At 44.5% G+C, this 20,033-nt stretch overlaps 1 protein-coding gene across 1 annotated transcript in view; it reads left to right on the forward strand.

The window, feature by feature from the left end:
• The window catches only part of ASTN1 (astrotactin 1), a 191,608-nt gene that overhangs the window by 101,912 nt on the left and 69,663 nt on the right, over positions 1–20,033 (forward strand). Inside the window, exons 12-16 of the mRNA XM_077763092.1 lie at positions 2,968–3,134; positions 6,040–6,234; positions 7,602–7,729; positions 12,693–12,797; positions 15,012–15,200. Of these exons, the coding sequence (XP_077619218.1) occupies positions 2,968–3,134; positions 6,040–6,234; positions 7,602–7,729; positions 12,693–12,797; positions 15,012–15,200 (784 nt within the window). The remainder of the gene's footprint in view (positions 1–2,967; positions 3,135–6,039; positions 6,235–7,601; positions 7,730–12,692; positions 12,798–15,011; positions 15,201–20,033) is intronic.

The raw sequence follows: 20,033 nt of genomic DNA on the forward strand, positions 1-20,033 counted from the left end.
GAAGCACAGAGAGAAAGAGAAATAAAAAGAATATTAGGCTAAACCTGCAAGTCCATAATTGATGCCAGAGTGTACTGTGTTGCTCAAAACAATCAAACGAACAAACAACAAATCTACCAGACTGCTTTACCTGTTGATGTATTGGATTGACTTTATTTCATTAGGGATTCCAATGAGCCCACGTTTTCCCACACCTGAGAAGCAGCACAGCAGAGTAGAAGAGACAGACATGAGCTTTGAGGTCAAATAGATCTAGTTCCAAAATCTGATTCTGCCAGTTCCCACTCCTGTGACCTTAAGCAAGGCACTCCTTAATCTTTCTGAGTCTAAGTTTGCTCGTCTGTAAAATGAGGTGAAAAAAGTCTGTCTGTGTTGTTGCGATTGAAGAAAATATATATTGATTGTCCTGCACATGGAATTGCTTAACTCCCGATAGCTGTTGTTATTTTTGCTTTGCTTGTAAGAACAAAAAAAATGCAACTGGGACCAGGCAGCTAACTATCTTGTCTCCACAATTCCCGAGAGAGTATAAATGTCAGGTGGTCCAGCCTGGCATCGCCGTGGGCATGCAGACATCACGGCCAGGCAAGTTGTGGATATGCCAAGCTTTGGAATTCTGGAACAAAGCCTGCTTGGGCTTTTCGTTTGGTGAAGTATTTGTCAGGAATCATGCATAATGGAGCATTGTTGGGGGGGGGGGGGGAAGCAGGCGGTTGGGAAGTTGGGAGTCCTGGCTGGTGAGCTCGCAGATGCAAGAGTTGAAACCACATGAGGTGGGAACAGTAGGAGGACTGGCTTTGTCTCTACTTTGATGGCTTTTCTCAAGCTTTACAGAAGGGAAAAAAGAAAAAGGACTCCTAGCAACCAGGGCAGCCCGTTGAATTCTGATCAGACTTCCACATCCATACCTGGGCAGCCTCACAGTGGTGAAGCTTGCTCCCTTCTGGTGGCACAGCTGGCCTAACAGCTGGATGGCCAAGGCAGTGGATGGGTGGGGGCACTAACAAAACATGGGGTGTGCCATCCTCAGCTGCCTCGTTTGCTTGTTTACCATCATCTGGAACATCTGGGTCTGCACTGCATGGTGCAGCCCTTGGATGCGGCTTTGAACAACCTCACCTTCCAGCACTCCAGCTGGCTTCATGGGAAGGAAGGGGATGGGTCAGCCTGGTAGCCTGGTGGGCCCACAGAGGGGCCATTTGTTTGGGAAATTGCAGCATTAGTGTCAGCAAACACTGCTGTGATCTTGGGAGGAGGGGCGGAAGGGAGGGGTTCCCAGGCACACCTGTGGCAGCCCTGGGCTCCTAGGCCAAAGTGCTTGGCAGTCAAGAAAAAGATGCAGCCAGGCAGCAGGGCATGAGGAGGGTGGGGAGGGTTAACACCATTCCACCAAGCTTTGAAAGCTTTTTCGGTTTGGTTTGGATTTTGGAGGAGTGTGTTCATGAGTTGACAGTATACGTGTAGCACAGTCATTAAAAGCAGGTCATCTTTAGACAGACCCCCAGCTTGCCCCATACTAAGCTGCTTGACCCTGAGCAAGTTATTAGCCCCTCTTGCAGCCTGTGTGAAAAGGAGCCACTGTAGTACAAATGTGCAGAATCTATTGAACAGACAGAAGAAGCAGGAAGGCAAAACATTCATTGACTTTTTTGGTGGACTCCAGTGCAGTGAGTTCATGCATTAATTGGCCATGTTAATGGGTTCCACATGTATTAAATGAGGATCCTATAGGGTGCTGGGAGACAAAACACCCAGAGCACCACCATAATGCCCAGATCCTAGTAAGTGTTCAATAAACAGTGACTGTTGTGCAGGAGATGGATCACTGTGTAAGCTAATGACGGGGCAGCTGAGTCACGGACCCCCATCCTCAGCATGCCAGGTTTCGGGTGTGGTCCTGCCATGATCAGCAGTAGGACNCGGATCACTGTGTAAGCTAATGCCGGGCAGCTGAGTCACAGACCCCCATCCTCAGCATGCCAGGTTTCGGGTGTGGTCCTGCCATGATCAGCAGTAGGACTTTAGGAAGGTAAAGGTTAAGTTTTCTGTGCTGCGGTTTCTTCACATGTCAGTTGGGACCAATCATGCTATGTACTTCAAGGCGATGTGTCAAGAGCTGAATGAGTAAGACCTATGAGTTAGACCTGGCCTGGTGGATGAAAGGGCTCCCAATGTTCACCAATCCCTTGTCTTGCCCGAATTCTGGCTGACTCTCTGTCTGGATTATCTTTGCTGGCACTCCTGGGGAGTTTACTGAGGATGTAGCAGTGCAAAGAAGCTAATCGTTGCATAATAAGAGCATACAGGACACTGGCATGAAGCCCAAACCCAAGCACAGCACCTGTGAGTGCTCCTGTAGCAGATGCTCTTGTCTTGCATCCTTTGCAAGTGTGCTTGAGGTGGGAGGGTCGTGAGTCCGGCCACTCCCACTGGGAGAGCAGTCAGATCTCCCTCCAGAGTCACAGAGAAAGTCTTCCTCCTTCCAGCTAGAAGCCCTGGGTCTGTCCATCCCCTCCAACACTGTTGGCTCTCTGACAACATGTTTGCATGCTAAAACAAACAAACAAACAAAATGCCTATTAATACTAAGTGCAAACAGTAGCACTCCCTTCCCTCAGTCCAAAGAAGTTTCTGCTGTTGTTCAATCCTGGCCCACCACTTCCACCCAGTTGGGAGCCAGCACACCTCACTCTTATCTTGCTGTGATGTTCCCTTCTAGTTCATTTAGAAGAATTGGCTTTGATGCAAATATGTGTGATCTGTGCCCAGAGAAAAGAAGCAAGATGTCAAAGAGATCGCTTGCTTTTAAAGGGAGTCCAGCATGGTGGGCAATTGGTGCCTTACTTGCCAATGTTAATGGTTCCAAGGCTGAGTGCTAAGAATAGGCATGAGTGGTTACACTCTACTTCCCCGAGAACCCAGTCCCCTGATTTACCTCCCTGCGTGGATGTTTTTTTACTGTGCCAGTGCCCGTCCGGCCTGAGTCCCATGAAGGACAGCTCTGGCTGCTACGACCGCCACATTGGGGTGGACTGCTCAGATGGCTTCAATGGCGGCTGTGAGCAGCTGTGTCTCCAGCAGATGGCGCCCTTCCCGGATGAGCCCACTTTGTACAACATCCTCATGTTCTGTGGGTGAGTTGAGCCACCCGCGAGGCTGGGATGAGGGATGGTCAGTGTCAGAACCAGCAATGTATATCTAAATGAACCAGCCACCTGCAGGACTGGAAGAGTAGCACTTGTAAAGTCAGGAGTTGAGAGAACCCTCGGGGAAAGTCTAGTCCCATCCCTGTGGGAGAGGAACCTGACCGCAGTTATTGCCAGCATATATTGGAACTTTCCACACTGTGTTCGGTGGAATTATGTTACTATGTTTTGTAACAAAAGCGTTCCATGGTCCAAAAGCTTGGAAAAGATTGTGTAAAACAAATTAATTCTCAGAGAAGGAGAGGGGGAAATCTTTGGGAGAGTGGAAACTATTAAATTCTGCCCCCAAAGCCCCAGTATTTTATGTAGTCACCTTCCCACTGAGTAGCTAATTCCTCAGTGTAGTTACAGAGCCCTCATTTGATTTGTTCCCAGGATAACTGTGTGAGGAAACAGGGCAGGCAACACCACCCCATTTTACAGAGGAGAAAACCAAGGCACAGTGAGGTTAAGTGGCTCCCTCAAGACTGGGAGTTGGTAAGTGGGAAGATCAGGATTAGAATTCAGGCCCTCTCTGTGGTCCCCGCAAAATGTACACGTACACCACTGACTAGAATTATATTTAAAGCCCATTTCATGTTATATTTATAAAGTAAATAACGATTTAGCCCACTCTTGTACACTCACAGTTTGCTTGTCTGTCCTCTCTTCCACTTCCCTTCTTCCTTCCCTTCTCACTACCCTCCTCCTTCCCTTCCCTCCCTCCTCTCGCCCTCCCCACCCCTGTCTTCCCCCCTGTCAGGGAGGGTGTATGCTTTATGCCACATACCATGCCAGCCCCTGGGCAGCACAGATGAATGACGCGCAGCTCTTGCCGTGCAAGGATCTCATAATCTAAGAGCCTTGCAATGAAAATCAATGTTTATAATAACGAAGCTATGCTAGCTTGTCGCTAAAAGCCAGAGCCTGCTGAATAATCATGGCAGGATTACTGGGTGCGGTGGCAGTGTTATTTTATTGTATTTCGTTGTATTTGGTTTCTTTTCAATTGATAGTTTTTACCTTCAGTTTCTTGTAAAATTCCCTCCTGTAAGTGGAAACTTGATCTAAATTCTAATGTCCCTCTAATGCCGTTGTTACGGTTGGCCCACTTCAACTAATAGAGATACATTCATAAATATTTTAGTCAACATGTGAGCGTCTGACTTCTGCAGACACCCTAGTTAGGTGTAGGATAGAGGAGAGACGACTGGCCTCTGCCCTCCAAGGAGTTTATGGTGGGACACGTGTGTGAACACCGGGAAGAAGGCACGAGCGGGGAAGGGCCGAAGGGGGAGCTGTCAGGATGCTCAGGAGGGACTGAGAGGGAATCAGCCCGCTTCACAGTTCTTTCCAGAAACAGTCAGTTACGGCTCCAGGAAGGAGCCACAGCACGGTCTTGTCCCAGCCTCAGGCTGGAGCCATAGAGCCCCTCAAGGTCTCAAGTCACATCATCTGTGGCCTGGACTAATGCAGCAGGTTCCTAACTGGACTTTCTTTCTGATTCCAGTCGGAATCTGGTACGTGCGGGAATTTAGCACTCTCCAAGCCACTGCATCTAGCCTGCCAAAAGAGTTCCACGACTTCACATTTTTATGTGAAGACTAAATCACAGGCACTTAAAATTAAAGAGGTCTGGTCATACCAGTTAACACAAATCTGTAAATGGCAAATGGGGAATATGAACGGTTTGAAGTTGCGGTAATAGGGACCTCATTCGTCCCTCTGCTGATGATAACAATAAGCATGATTTGATGAGTGTTTGTTGTTTGCTAGAGACACTGAGTTCTTTAAGTCGTTGCCTCAACTGATTTTCTCAACAGCCTTGCAAAGCAGCCTTTCCCCCGCCTTTTACAGATGTGGAAACTGAAGCTCAGAGAGTTTAATCAGCTCACCCGAGGTCACCCAGTAAAGGGCACTGTCATCGCTTCTCCACCACTTAAACACTGTGATTATTTATTCCTCCATATAGAAGAGAGGTCTTTATCTTGTTATGACAATTACCATAAATAGTAATAAATGCTGTGTTTTAATGTCATGAACATCTATAAATTCTAAATCTAGGATATTTTAAGGAGAGACCCACATTAAATTAATATGCTTTTTAAATGACAGGTTTATCAAAGTAGTCCTTGAACTAACAGACTACATTTTTCTCAATATAACTACAAATAAGGTCCAATTAATGACCTCTGGGTCATTGAACCATGTTTACCAACATCAGTACTGCTCCTCCATTAGAATAACTGTACATGCTTAATGGGGAGGGACACCAAGGAGGTGTTCACATGGCATGCCTAGCGTCTATTTAGTTCAGGAAGGCCACTCTGAATGGAGGGGGAGTTTAATATGGGATGATCTTGTGTTTGGATACATTCAAACGGAACACAGTCAGAAGATGATTGATCTTTCTAATTTCCTCGTTAACTTGTCACAGGACTAGATGAGAAGGTTATTAATTTCTTAAGCACAATGTCATTCCTTCTGCTGCCTACTTACCCTCCAGACAAATGCAGGGTCTGGCCACATAGATGGTTCTGGAGCAAGGTTCTAGAATATCTCAGATTTAAACGTGGTAATTCACTTGCAAACTTATCTCCAGTGACTCTTCCCCTGATCTATCAGGGAGAGGATACACTTAGAGAAGAAAGCATTCCAGAGCTCTGAAAGCACTTATCTGCAAAGGAAAGGCAAGAGAGACTGAGTTCTAAGGGGACGAACTCAAACTGGGATACTCATAATCTTCACCACCCAGCACTTTCCCAGAGGTGTTTCTTCCCAATCTGTTGGGTTGAGTTGATGGCATATCTCATTGATGGAACAGCTTTCTATCTTGAGTTTTCCACCGTGGTAGGTGCATCGAGGATTACAAGCTTGGTGTGGATGGACGCTCTTGCCAGCTCATCGCAGAGACCTGCCCAGAGGGCGGTGACTGTGGGGAAAGCAGGGAGCTTCCCATGAACCAGACCCTCTTTGGGGAAATGTTCTTTGGTTACAACAACCATTCCAAGGAGGTCGCTGCTGGGCAAGTGCTGAAAGGAACATTCAGGTGAATCTTGTGTCTGTAGAACTGATCTATTCAGTGTCATTGATGGGTCTTCTTCCGGGAAGAGCTTTCAAGTCATCCTAAAGCTTTTATATCTTGCAGCAAGGGGAAGAGGATCCTAAAAGGACAGGTTGTGTTCTCTCCCATGCTCTTCTCCTCTTTCCAGAATCTGGGAACCATGCTTCCTCAGGGTGAACAACATAGTGTTAAGTAAATTTCTATCTTGCCCAGGCAGGGACTGCAAGATTTTCCATGGGAGCCACCAGAGAATCCTCAGGTTCTGTTTTGCCCTGAGTGGAAGAATCAGTTTGAGTCAGTCTAGAATAGTGGTCCTCAAGTGTGGCCCAAGGATCCTGAGGGTCCCTGAGATCCTTTCAGGAGATATGCAAGGTCCTGCCTTTTCCAACTAAAAATGACTGGATTTTCTTCATTCACTTCAACCCTAACAGTACATTACAGTAAGTTGCATGTGAGACTGAGAACCCAACTGTCTTCTATCAAGTCAGACATTTAAAAAATTGCAAAAAATATAAAATAATGCCTCTCCCCTCATCATTTTTCATAATATGTTCATGTTAATGGGTTGGTTATTGTTATTTTTAGATGGATTAATACATATTAAAAAATTACTCTTTCAATTTCTAATATGGTAAATGTTGACAGATAAAATCCAAACAAACAAAGGTTACGTGGGTTTTTTTTAAAAACTATAAGGGGGTCCTGAGAGCAAAATTGATTTAGAATATTTCTTGGAGATTCTCCATTTGACCCCTGTTCCTATTTTATCTCAGGCTGTTAGAATACATCTTCCTCAGAGCCCATGCTTCCCAGGATAAAATGATGAGGAGGAGAAGGAGGAAGAGGAGGATGTTACACTATGGACCAGCAATTGATAACATCCTAGGCCTGGACCCTTATAAGCAAACCAATAGTAAATACCCAAGCCAGTTCTTGGAATCAGTTGCTTTTCTGTTACAGACAGTAGACTTTACTAATATTTCCCCTTTTAGGCTGGGACTTCATTTGCCAATGGCAAGCAAGATGTCAAAACTAATCTTGTGGTGGCTGGAATCTTCTCAGTATATGCCCAGATCTTGTGGAGTGGGGATCAGGGGGTAGGGCCTGGGATGGGAAGAATGTTCTGTCTTCTGAATTACCTTTTCAGCTGATTTATGTCTCTTCTGTCCCAGCCTTTACCCTACCTCTTATACCCTGTCCTACTGCAGACATGTCCAGCAAGTGGGGTTCAGGAGGAGGGAAACCTTTAGGTCCAGGAAGAATTTTTTTATTGTAGGTTGAGATCTAGATTGCCCACCAAGAAGTGGGATTCACCTTAACCTTAAGAAATGACCAACTGCTTCTGTTTCCAGGCAAAACAATTTTGCTCGGGGTTTAGACCAGCAACTGCCAGATGGTCTTGTGGTGGCCACTGTCCCCCTGGAGAATCAGTGTCTGGAGGAAATCTCAGAGCCCACCCCTGACCCCGACTTCCTGACAGGTGAGTGTGTCTCCTGCCCTTACTCAACTGGCAAAAACCAGGCAGCTCCTGACAGTTTCATAAAACGAAGACTCTTGACCTCACTTACTTTGGTTTTGAAACCAGCCGGGGCGCCTGGGTGGCCCAGTTGGTTGAGCATCTGACTTCAGCTCAGGTCATGATCTGGTCTGTGAGCTCGAGCCCTGCGTCAGGCTCTGTGCTGGTGCTCAGAGCCTGGAGCCTGCTTTGGATTCTGTGTCTCCCTCTCTCTGCCCCTCCCCTGCTCGTACTCTCTCTGTGTCTCTCAGAAAATGAATAAATGTTAAGAAAAAAATTAAAAAAAAAGAAATCAGTGAGTAATTTCCATGATAAACAATAAAGACTTAATCCTGAAACACTAGTAGGATTATTTGTCACTAAAATTGCTAATATTATTATATGATCATCTGCAAAAAAAAAATAGTAGTATTAATACTTTTCCCTGCTAGTCTCATTGGGATGCTTTGAAAACAAATCACATAGCAGATATATAACAGTTCAGAGGTCTTGGTGGATTTGAGACAGTGAAGTCAGAGAGAAGGTGGATGGCTAGCAAAGCCTAGATGTCTGTCACTGGGACTACTGGGTTCCCTGGCAGGTACTTATGGACCAGCATGAGGGAGGAGAAAATGGTAGAGTTTTATTGTCAAATGACCCTGGCTTTGAGTCACAGCTCTGCTTCTCTCTAGCTGCGTGACTTTAGACAGTGCAGTTAGTCTCTTGGGGGCTCATGGGTCTCATCATAAGTTGTAGATGATGGCCCTCAATGCCGTTTTGAGCCCTCTGGCATTCTTCCCCTGGGCTCATTATGGAGCTAAAGTATGGGTTGATTGGAAGAGTCAGGAACCTCAGGGAATGTGCCTCCATTTTGGGCCTTTGGAGTCCTCCCCTGTTGGAACCTCCTGGACTGAAGAAGACACTTCAAAAGGTCCAATGGACCCATAAGGGACAGCCGACCAGGAACTCAACATCAGTTACTATAAAGCTGGACGTGAGTTTAGTCACACTACTGCTGTGCTCATTTCTCCATTCTTCTTCTCCCTTCCTTGTTCTGTGTCTCCCCCATCTTATACCTTTCTTCCCTTTTCCTTCCCTTTCCTGAAGAATGGGTTGTGCGGAGGGCAAAACTTTTCAGGATATCAAGTTCATGACCTTATGTTCAAAACTTTATTTAAGACCTGAACCAGGTTAGAAGTGCATCTGTCTGAGGGTGTATTGCGTAGTAATTAATAGCATAGTCTCTGGAGCCTGTTAGCTGAGCTCCACCCTTCCCTGGCTGTATGATCTTGGACAAGTTGCCTACCTTCTCTGTGCCTCGATATTTTTACCTGTGAAAATGAATATAAAAATGTCTTCCCATAGAATAAGGAATAAATAAATTCGTATTTGTAAAGTTTGTAGAATATACCTGGTGCTTCCATCTCTAGTGGTAGGCAGTCTGGTTTTCTCATCTCCATGTCATTTGCTGAGCAATACTTCCGTGTGTGTGTGTGTGTTTGTGTTTGTGTGTGTGTGTGTGTGTGTGTGTGTGTGTGTAAAATGCCTGGGAAGGGAGGTGTAACACACACAAACTGGACAGGTTCCACATCAAAGAATGTCTCCTGTTTAAACATCCACTGAGACCTCACAGGTAGTAGTTTACTGTGGAGGTGAGGGGACTCTGCTTCAGTCACTGGGCCAGGAGGACACAGAGGAGTCCTGGATGCCATCTGAGGCACTTTTGGAGGGGTGGGTAGAGAGATCTGAGAAACATCAGAGAATACATTTGCCTCTACGTCTTTGGGAATAAGGAATAAACCCAAACCCAGTCCTCAACCACAACAGAAACTTCTTTCTCTTCTGTGCCCTTGAACCTCTCCTAATTTGGCATATTGGACATAACAGGAAGGGAAGGATGTCTGTATAGATCATTTACATTGGTCATGGCCTTGAGAGAGTGAAGTCTAACATTAGTTGTGCAAAGGTTCAGTCTTACTTTTTTAAAAGCCCAAAATGACTAGAAGAATTCAAGAGATGGTTGACCAAATGTCTCCTATATTAACTTTCTAGTTTTGGTGACTTCTTAATTCTATCTTTCCTGAGAGTCACATAGAGAATATCATGTCCTGTTGCCCTAGGTGCTATTATAGATTATAATTCCCATAACCCTACAAGCTGGGGAGATTTTAGAGGGGAAGTGATAGCCAGAAGCTTCAATATCAGCATTTACAAGCATGGTGGTGGTTTTTCATGAAAAACCAGCACTTTACACATAAATAGGTTCTTCCTTTACATACTGTTTGGAAAGGCTATATAGTATCTACCTCTCAGCAATTTGCAACTCCTGAGCATAGAGAGGTCCCAAGAAGCCCTGTAGCAACGAAATCCCTTCTACCTCACTTAACCCAGCAATTCCCAAACCTGTTTAACTAGAGAATCTTTTACACCTAATAGCCATTTCCAACTCTCATAATTATTGGTTGGAAGAACATACTAGAAAACACTGATTTTTGTGCTTTATCTTGCTGAATGCTTCCCTTTTCATCACAGGGCACCTGGGTGGCTCAGTGGATTGAGCGCCTGACTTCAGCTCAGGTCATGATCTCATGGCTCTTGAGTGCAAGCCCTCCATTGGGTTCTGTGCTGACAGCTCAGAACCTGCAGACTGCTTCAGATTCAGTGTCTCCCTCTCTCTCTGCCCCTCCTCCACTTATGCTTTGTCTCTCTTTCAGTACTCTGCTGAAATGTGCCTTTGAGGTATGTGACTGGGGTGTTAATCCTGTAAAGTTAGAATTTCATTTATATGCTTTTAAAATTAACATAAGGCGGGGTGCCTGGGTGTCTGTCGGGTAAGCATCCAACTCTTGGTTTCGGTTCAGGTGATGATCTCAAGGCTTCGTGGGTTCGATGCCCGCTAACAGCATGGAGCCTACTTGAGATCCTCTCTCTCCCTTTCTCTGTGCCCCTCTTCTGCTCATACTGTCTCTGTCTCTCTCAAAATAAATAAATAAACTTTAAAAAATAAAATTAACGTAAAGGTTAAAAGCCAGAGTATAACTGTTGTCACCAAGCTTAATGCCCTAAAAGAAGAACATTTGAAAGAAAAAAAAAGTACAGAAAACCTTCTTTCAGTTTCAAGTAACTTCTCTTTGATTGCCAGAGCTGAAATTTAAGCAATTGATTCATTAAGTACCCCTTCTGACCTTTTTTCTTTTTGCCTCACCAATAATTATTCTTGTATGATTCACACAGAAATGGAAATTTGGCAGTTACTCAGCTAATTTGATCAGAGTTGACAAGCAGCTAATTAATCCCGCCCCCTCTTCATCCAGTTTATGTATCAAATTAGTTGATTTAGCCTCAAGGAAGCATGGGTCAACATGGCAGGATAATTCACCGTGTATGTATCATCACCATTACATTTATACATACTATATTTATGCACACTATCTACATTTTCTGTACATATTGCCATTATATTTATGTACATACATACATATATGCACATAGCACATATGCATACACATGTATATTTATTCCATAACTTACACACATAGCAAATATTAGGCATAGAAATGAAGCTAAAATTGGTTTTCTAAACTTAGCATGGTGTTTTTTTTTTTTAATCTCTTAAGGCATAATTATTTTGTTTCTGTAGCATTTTATATTTATCATAATGACTGGAATTCAAATAGGGTGCCCCTCCTTCTCCAAGGTGTTCAAGCAAGAACAGCCTATTTTAGCATCTCTAAGCACCTACAAGGATGTGCTTATTGAGAATGACTTTGGACTTGGCTTCTTAGAGCCTCAGTTCTCCCATTGGTAAAGGAGGGAGCACAAATAAAGTGTCTGTCATAGTGCCTGGCAGACAGATGGCACTCAATACAGGGCCACCCTGCCCCTTAATGACTTAGTCACACTGACCCTGTCCCTCTTGGTGAAGAAGAAATAAGCATTATCAGCTTCAGAGTAATTAAAACTTAAATACTGAACACAAATCAGTTAAATGGGACAGAAAAATCAATGTTATCAGGTACGTGAGCTGAGTCAATTACTGCAGCTATTAAAGAGAGTAAAAATTTAGCGTGTTACTGTAAGCCTAGAGTTTCATATAAATTTACTCGGGGAATATTGTAGTAGAATGGTTAAGATCAGGGGCACCTGGATGGCTCAGTCGGTTGGGCATCTAACATTGGCTCTGATCCTGACCTCATGGTTCACGAGTTTGACCTCTGTGTTGGGCTCTGTGCTGACAGCTCAGAGCCTGGAGCCTGCTTTGGATTCTGTCTCTCTCTCTCTCTCTGCCCCTCCCCCATTTGTGCTCTGTCTCTCTCTCTCTCCCTCTCTCAAAAATAAACATTAAAAAAAAAAGAATGGTTAAGAACACCTCCTTGTCTCAGATACATCTGGAACTCCACCTTGGCTCTAGCTGGTGGCCTAGGGCCCTTTTGCAGACACCGTCTCTGAGCCTCCTTTTCTGCATTTTATTTTTTTTAATTTTTTAAAATGTTTTATTTATTTCTGAGAGAAAGAAAGCGTGAGCAGGGGAAGGTCAGAGAGAGAGGGAGACACAGAATCTGAAGCAGGCTCCAGGCTCTGAGCTGTCAGAACAAAGCCCGACGCAGGGCTCGAACCCACAAACTGTGAGATCATGACCTGAGCCAAAGTTGGACGCTTAACCGACTGAGCCACCCAGGTGCCCCACCGTTTCTGCGTTTATAAAATACAGATAATAACACCTGTTTCATAATGATCTAGTGACTTTATATATGCAGAGGGCTTAGCAAAATGTCTGCTTCAGAGCAAGCGTTCAGTAAATGATAGCTCTTGTCACTGTGATTCCAGAAATTCTCTCCCTCAAAGAATGCTTGCTATTCATTCTCTCACAATGACGCCTGCTAACCTAGTAGACTTGCGACCTGTGAATCGATCACACGCACTGACCCTGAGTCTCCTCTGCCCCTAGGGATGGTGAACTTCAGTGAGGTGTCTGGATACCCCGTGCTGCAGCACTGGAAGGTCCGGTCTGTGATGTACCACATCAAACTCAACCAAGTGGCCGTCTCTCAGGGTGAGCACCACAGCAAGCCATCCATCCCCATGCTCCTGGGGCTTGGAATCCAAGGGCACAAGCCTTTTATCCCATTGTTGAAGAAGCAGTCTGAAATGCAGCCACTTCAGGGAGATACATAACCTATTCACTCAGATTCACCCTTAAGGGCAAGCCCCTGAAGTCAGAGCCTTGTCTAAGTATAGATTAAATTCTTACAGGTTTTATCATGGACTGAAGAAGAGATGGGAAGGGCAAGGCGGTAACCACTGAAGATAAACACCTACTTTATCATTCTTCCTGGGGTCACAAGGCACAGAGAGAGGATATGCAAAAGCAGACTTTTTAGAAATTGACAGGCTAAAACCATTCAAATGCAAAGAACATAGCCTAGAGTTTTCAGACAATGAAAGAAATAAGGGAAAAAGAGCAAGAAAGAGGAGGATGTGGGGGAGGGGATTAAAAAAACAGCTTTTATGGTCACCAAATAATAGCAAGTGAGCAAAAGATAGATGGACAGATGATAGGTAAGAGAGAGAGCTATCTAATATGTTAAGGAGTAGCAAATTCCAACACTTTGGACAAATTGAGCCAGATGGGAACAGTGAGGTGCCTTGTACAAGTGTTCTCTACATTTTAGCGGTAAATGCCCTGAGGTCAAGTTTTTCCCAGCCCTTAAGCTCTTTGTGCAATTTTCAGGTGGGAAAACTGCTGCAAAAAAGGCCTTAATATAGGTACGCATCGCCATTCCACATCATTCCCTTGGACCAGAACATTACTCAACTTCTTCCTCTGAAGCTACCTAAAGAACGTCCCAGACGTGAAGTTTATACCATAGGGTCTTGTTTCTCTATGTTGGGTGACGAGGTAACTAGAGCCAGGTGACATTGTTGGCACAGGATGACAAGAGGGACCTTCGGGTCACCAACAGGGATGCAGAACCTTAGGGCCAACAGAAGAGACATAAAAGGCAGGGGACAGATAGAGAATCATAAAGAGGAAGTAAGCCATATCCTCACGGAAGTAAAGTTTTATGCCTAGGGAAAGAATTGCATTAAGGATATAGAACATGCCCATAGGACACAAGGGAGTGCAGATTGTTTATTTTAACATGAAAGAGTTCTTGGCAGGAGGGGATTGGATTGGGGAATCTCCTGAAGTAAACTCTACTGGTACAGAAAACCCTTGAAAGAACTTCATTCTAGGAAAATGTAGCACTAGAGGCTCTGTCCTGTTCACAGGCTGAGTTTGCACCCAGCAAAGGTGCTGTGCACATCAGGGGTTAACAAGGGGACATCTCTGTTGCCACAGGCCTTTCAAAGCCACACGTGGCATCACAGGTGATGTGGATTTCTGCACTGAGAGTCTCAAGCTGGGGCTGGGCTCTATCTTGTCGTGATAGGACACAGGTGTGTACAAAGGCAGGCAGACTAAAGCTGGCCAGATTTAGAAGATATTGGGTTTGGAGATTTTGTTATGGGCTATCTTTCTGACAGGTGTAATTCCCCTAAACAGGGAAAACAGATCTATGGAGTTTTGGCTGGGGAGGAGGGTGGTAGTGGGAGACACAGATCCTTTCCTCCATTTGCTATTTCCCTGTTTGTGTACCTTTGATTTTTGGACATAAACATAAATAGTATATCAGGGACTTTTCCTACTCCTTTTCTTCCATTATCTTCCCATTACCAGTATCTGTGTCTGGAGGCAATATTCTGTCTCCAAAAACTCTTTGGTCATTACCCACAGTTAGAATACAGTTTTACACTGTGACCTTGTACATATGTACACTCCCACATACACACAAAAGAAGTTTCATGAAGCAGTGCATCATCTTACGAGATGAAATGTTCTTTGCTGGTATTTGTGTTTCTATTTTAAACTATGCTATTCTTTTTTTTTTTAATGCTATTATTTGAGCTCACCAAATTAATTTGATGTCATGACTTGTGATCTAAAAAAGAAAACTGAAGATTGACTTAAGCAGGGGGTTAGATTTGGCAGTGTACTGCCTGCACGAAGTTAACATCACCAACTGGCTTGAAAAGATACTTATTTAGGAACTAAAACGTCTGATGTAGGTAACTAGAGACGTTCCCCTGATAGGTCCAGCCAACCCTCCAACATCATTTTGGGCCACAAAGGCCCTTCCTCTGTGGAGGCTGCATGGCCCGGGAATCCAGATACCCCCCACCTTGTGAGTGCTCACTTTTACTTTTGGGTGATATTTCCCTGTAGCCCTCAGCAACGCTCTCCATTCCCTGGATGGGGCTACATCTCGTGGGGATTTTGTGGCCTTACTGGACCAGTTTGGCAACCACTACATCCAGGAAGCTATCTACGGCTTTGAGGAGTCCTGTTCCATCTGGTACCCAAACAAGCAGGTCCAGCGACGACTCTGGCTGGAATATGAAGACATCAGCAAAGGTGAGTGATGTGCTCATCAGCATATCCTATACCCTATGCAGGTGCGGCTGTCTAGGTGCAAATCATGGGACCAAAATAACGGAGTCTGTTGGCAAAGGACGAATTCAGATGCTGTCTCAATGCTCTATGCCCATCCTTAAAATTGCCAGAGTTGGGGTGTTTGGGAAAGCTTTAGATATAGGATGGGGTCAAAACTGTATGGTCACTGTGTGAGTTACCATGGAGAGAGTCCACTAAGGGTGTTTACCAGTCCCCATGCATTCTGCTATCATAGCAAGGGTAAAATACTCAACTGTTCTCACAGAATGTGAGAGGAGCAAGAGAGTATCAAAGTCTCCAGCACTACTGCTTGCCTCCAGCAACACTTCCTCCACCCTCCACTGGCTGGCAACCCCTTCCATTAACCATGGCATAACCCTCTTCTCACCCCATCCTGCCCTATCTGTAGGCCCATTTTCCCCACTGAGTTGTTCTAAGAGGAAATCTCCATTGGCTCAAGTGTTTATACAGCTCTGGACAGCAGCCTTATAAATAAATCCTTGTCCACTCTTGGATAGTCAGTTAGTATTCAGTCCAAGTAAGTATAAGAAATTGGAGTTATTCAGACCTTTTGAATTCACCTTCTGTTATGGGAGGAGTACTGGCTGGCAAATATGTATTCTGATCAACCAAGACTGATGTAGAATTGCCATTCATGGAATTTCTTCTGCGCTTACCCTCATGGCATGCTGATGAGGCTGAGTTATAAATGTGTGAGTTGCTAAAGGGCAAGTAATGAAATTAGCACAATGGAAACTCAAGAAGTGAGTCATCCTAAGATTTAGTGATCAAGAGGCCCTCTGAAATAAGGGGCCCTCCGTGTCAGCAGCACTGGACTGGGGAAATGTACCCCCATGGCTGAGATGCTCTTGACTCCCTGAGCTGTTTTGCCCCACTCACTAGATAGCAGAGGCATGAAGGCCTCTCTTCCGGCTGGTCCTTTACTTCCAGAAGCAGTAAGAGGCTTGTGTCTGGGCTCCCAGTTGTTGCAGGCATTTCCCTCCAAGCCCCGATTCCTCTAAACCCAAGGACATAATCACAGGCTTCTAGTATCTTTTCAAACTTCAGTCTCCTAATATTGTTTCTAATTTGCCAAGAAAGGAGTGTCATGTAAGCAAATGTAGATAAGACCAGTTCCAGCTGGCAAAGTTTTCTTACATTTCTTTGCCAGAGCCTAATGATTGAACCAAAAGGCTAATTCCTCCCCTGTTTCCGTTTGCCAGTGGTTCATGGATGGCCAGTTTCTGGGACTATAGGGAAATGAGTCTGACATTCCCCCGAACCCCTGGTTCTATTCTTTGCTTCTACCCCGAGCCCTGCAGTGTCCTTGAAGTTAAACACTGAGCCCAGGAGGGAGGTGTATCCATGACCTTGGCCCTATGTCTTCCCATCTTGATGTTGAGCCATTCTCAAGTTCATTTTGTCACAGTCCAGCTGTGACTTTAGTTCTCATAAGTATAATGTATTCAACACCTTTCCTGTTACTGGTCTTAGAAGATATTCAAACAGTTTAGTACGTCTATTTTGATAGCTCTCAATTATCCATGTATACCACCCTGCTCCCAAGTCTTACCTCTACGTCATAAAGTTTATCTCTTTTATTGTTTGGTCTGCTTACTACTCTTAAATATTTTTCTCCTCCATAGGCACTAATTTCCTTTTCTTCCAAAAGAAGGATGCTCCTGATGAAGACTTACAAATACATAAAACGAAGGAAGAATTTCTTCCAGTTTTCTGCACTCTGAGAGGGTTGCTCCGGAATGGGATTTATACGCTAGGGGTGATGAGTGTTTCCAGAGGGCTGTACCTACCGTGACATAAAAGTGACATCTTCTGGGACTTGAGTCCTTTGATTATATGCTCTTGCCCACTCTAACTTTCAAAACCTTCTAGTGAAAATGATTTCTCTGTTGTTTACTTTTGCACCTGTAATCAGATGCCTAAAACTGCTCACAGATTGAATAGGAAAGGAGATTTATTAGGGACGAAATGAAATGGAAAATGCACAGGACTTAAGGGTTGGGTCTCTAGACTTAGTCAGGTGACATTTACTTAGTCAGTTAACTGGCCTGACCTCCCCTATAATGCCCTCTGTGGTTCCTTCTAGCTCCAAACGTGTATGGATCCTTATACACTCCTCTTTATTGAGCAGCTTTCAAAGGTCAGACCCTAGAATAAAGATTGTCCTCTTCTCTGTACAAATCACTACACAGTTTCTCAAAGGTAGATGTCATGCCTTATTCAACCTTAAATCCCCAGGGTCTGACACAGAGCCAGGCGCTCTGTTGGTAAGTCCCCAACAGTTGTTGACTGTGGTGATTGTTCGTGGTGATGGCGGCGATTATGGTGGTGGTGGTGGTGGTGATAGCGGTGGTGGCGAGACTGGCAATCGTAGGAAAAGCGCTTCTGATGCACCAGCTTTCCAAGTGGGTTTTATTATAGACATGCAAAGTGCTCTAGTTCTGCCTCACTGATGGAAACTCACAGATGGATATTTTTGGCCAGATCCTCAGAAGGCAGCCTTCCATTCATCATGTACCTCCTATTTGTCATACTACCACTACGTGGTGTGGCCGTACCAGTATTTAGGAATATCTGTCTTTCGATAAGTCTGACTGAAACTTATGAAAAATAAACTCCCATCTCTCATGGTCCAAGATTAGCCTATCCTAATTGTTTTTTTCTTTACAGAGCAAATAAGGACTATCAGGATTGAAATCTCCTGGCCTCCCCTCTCTCCACTTCTAAACTAACTTATATCTCCTCCCATTGTTCTTTGCCCTCATGCTTCAGAAAATGTAATGAGTTCCTTCCTCTTCAGATTGACCTCCCCACCTGTACACAGGCTCCCATCCCTCCCTCTCCGCTTCCTCTTAGACCTTACTCCTTCAATAGTCTCTTCATCTTTAATCTCTACAACCTTTCAACCACTGAATTATCCCTTCCCCAACCTTATATCTTCCCCCCAAATAATATTTTTATAAACATGTGACTCTTCCACCACTGTTTCCTTTCAACATGCTGCCATCAGACTTGTTACGTGAGTAGTTTATATATCTTTTCTCTTCTTCCTCAGCTTCTTTTTTACTCTTCAGATTATTATTTGCTTTCAACCCCTGTCACCCTACAGAAATAGTGGAGAAGGAAATCAAGGGCTTCTTCTTCTTTTTTTTTTTTACAAATAATTTATTGTCAAGTTGGTTTCCATATAACATCCAGTGCTCATCCCCACAAGTGCCCTCCTCCATGCCCATCTCCCCCCTCAAATCAAGGGCTTTTTAATCAGAGGTTCCCTTTTCTATTCAATAATCATTTTATGTATGTCAACTGAAGAATTTGTCCCTCTTGACCAGGTCTGGCATCTTGAAAATTCTCTCTTCCATTGGAATCCCTGATTCTGTTCCCTCTAGATTCTCTTCATAAATCTTTGGCCTTTATTTCTTAGTCTTTTTCTCCCCTTCTTCCTCTAAAGATATTATTGGCATCTTGCTCATTTTCCAGAATTTCATGTTTAATGTTCATCTCTTCTTCACCATTGCTGGGTGATTCTCTTCTGTGCCTACCTTAGCCTACATCTCTGAGATTTCAAAACCTCGTTTGCCCTTGAGTGTTGAGCATTCCTACCTGGATATTCTGTAGGGACCTCAGTGGTCACCATCTCTTCTCTGTACCCACTAGTAGATTTGTGCATTACACTGATGGGTCAAAATGCAAAGTGAGGATTCCTTCTATATGCTCTCTTCCATCCTCCACATTCACTCATTTACAAAGTTCTATTCTTCTTACCACCCAAATACTTCCTCAACAGGTATCTCCTCCTGCCCATTTCTCGGAGTTGTATGAGCTTATAGTATCAGCTCTCATAAGAAAAGCTGAAGTGGCATCCTCACGTGTCTCCTTTTTTTCAGTCTCCTGCCACTCTAGTCCACTCCACATCATACTGTTACCTTCTGAAAATGCCACTTAATCATGAGACTCTTCAGCTTGAAGCTGTTCACGAACCCTTTGCTGCCTTCTCAACATGAACGTGACCTCACTCCTGGCATTAGTTTCCTTGGGCTGCAATAACAGATCACAAACTTGGTGGCTTAAAACATCAGTTTATTCCCTGACTATTCTGGGGGCCAGAGGTTCAAGCACAGTGTCAATGGGCTAAACTCAAGGTATCAATAAGGTGGCTCCTTCTGAAGGTTCCTGGGGAGAATTCCTTCCTTGCCCCATCCAGCTTCTCAAGGTCACCTGTATTCCCTGGTTTCTGGCCATCTCCATCTTTAAGGTGTGTCACTTCAATCTATGAGTCACCTGGCTGTCTGCCAGAACTCCTCTTGCTTCTTCTTTCTTATAAGGACGCTTTGGATTACATTGGGCCCACGCAGATAATCCAGGATAATCTCCCTATCTCAAGAGCCTTAACTTAAGCACATCGGCAAACTCAGTATTGCCATTCACAGGTGACAGTCACAGGTTCCGGAGATCAGGCCCTGGGCATCTTTGGGAGCCTTTCCAGGCTGCCACACCTCTGCCCTCTCCAGCTGCAGCATCACTGACCACTCTGCACCTCAGCATCCTCTACTCTGATGATAACAAGGCTGCTTGCTCTCAATCCCAAACCCTTGCATTTGCATCTAGACAGTGGAAGTCTTCAGGGACTCCCTCCCTGCCCCCAGTCCAAGGCCCTAGATATGTTTCTGTCTCACTCAGAAATTTTCTCTGGGGTCCCTGTCTTGTCTCCTCTTGGGGCTCTCTGTTTTTCTCCTTTCCCAGGTGTCCATTCAGTTGTCTAATTTCTTTCTC

The sequence above is a fragment of the Crocuta crocuta genome, unplaced genomic scaffold, assembly GCF_008692635.1.
Source record: "Crocuta crocuta isolate KB4526 unplaced genomic scaffold, BGI_CrCroc_1.0 scaffold3, whole genome shotgun sequence".
NCBI classification, from domain to species: domain Eukaryota; kingdom Metazoa; phylum Chordata; class Mammalia; order Carnivora; family Hyaenidae; genus Crocuta; species Crocuta crocuta.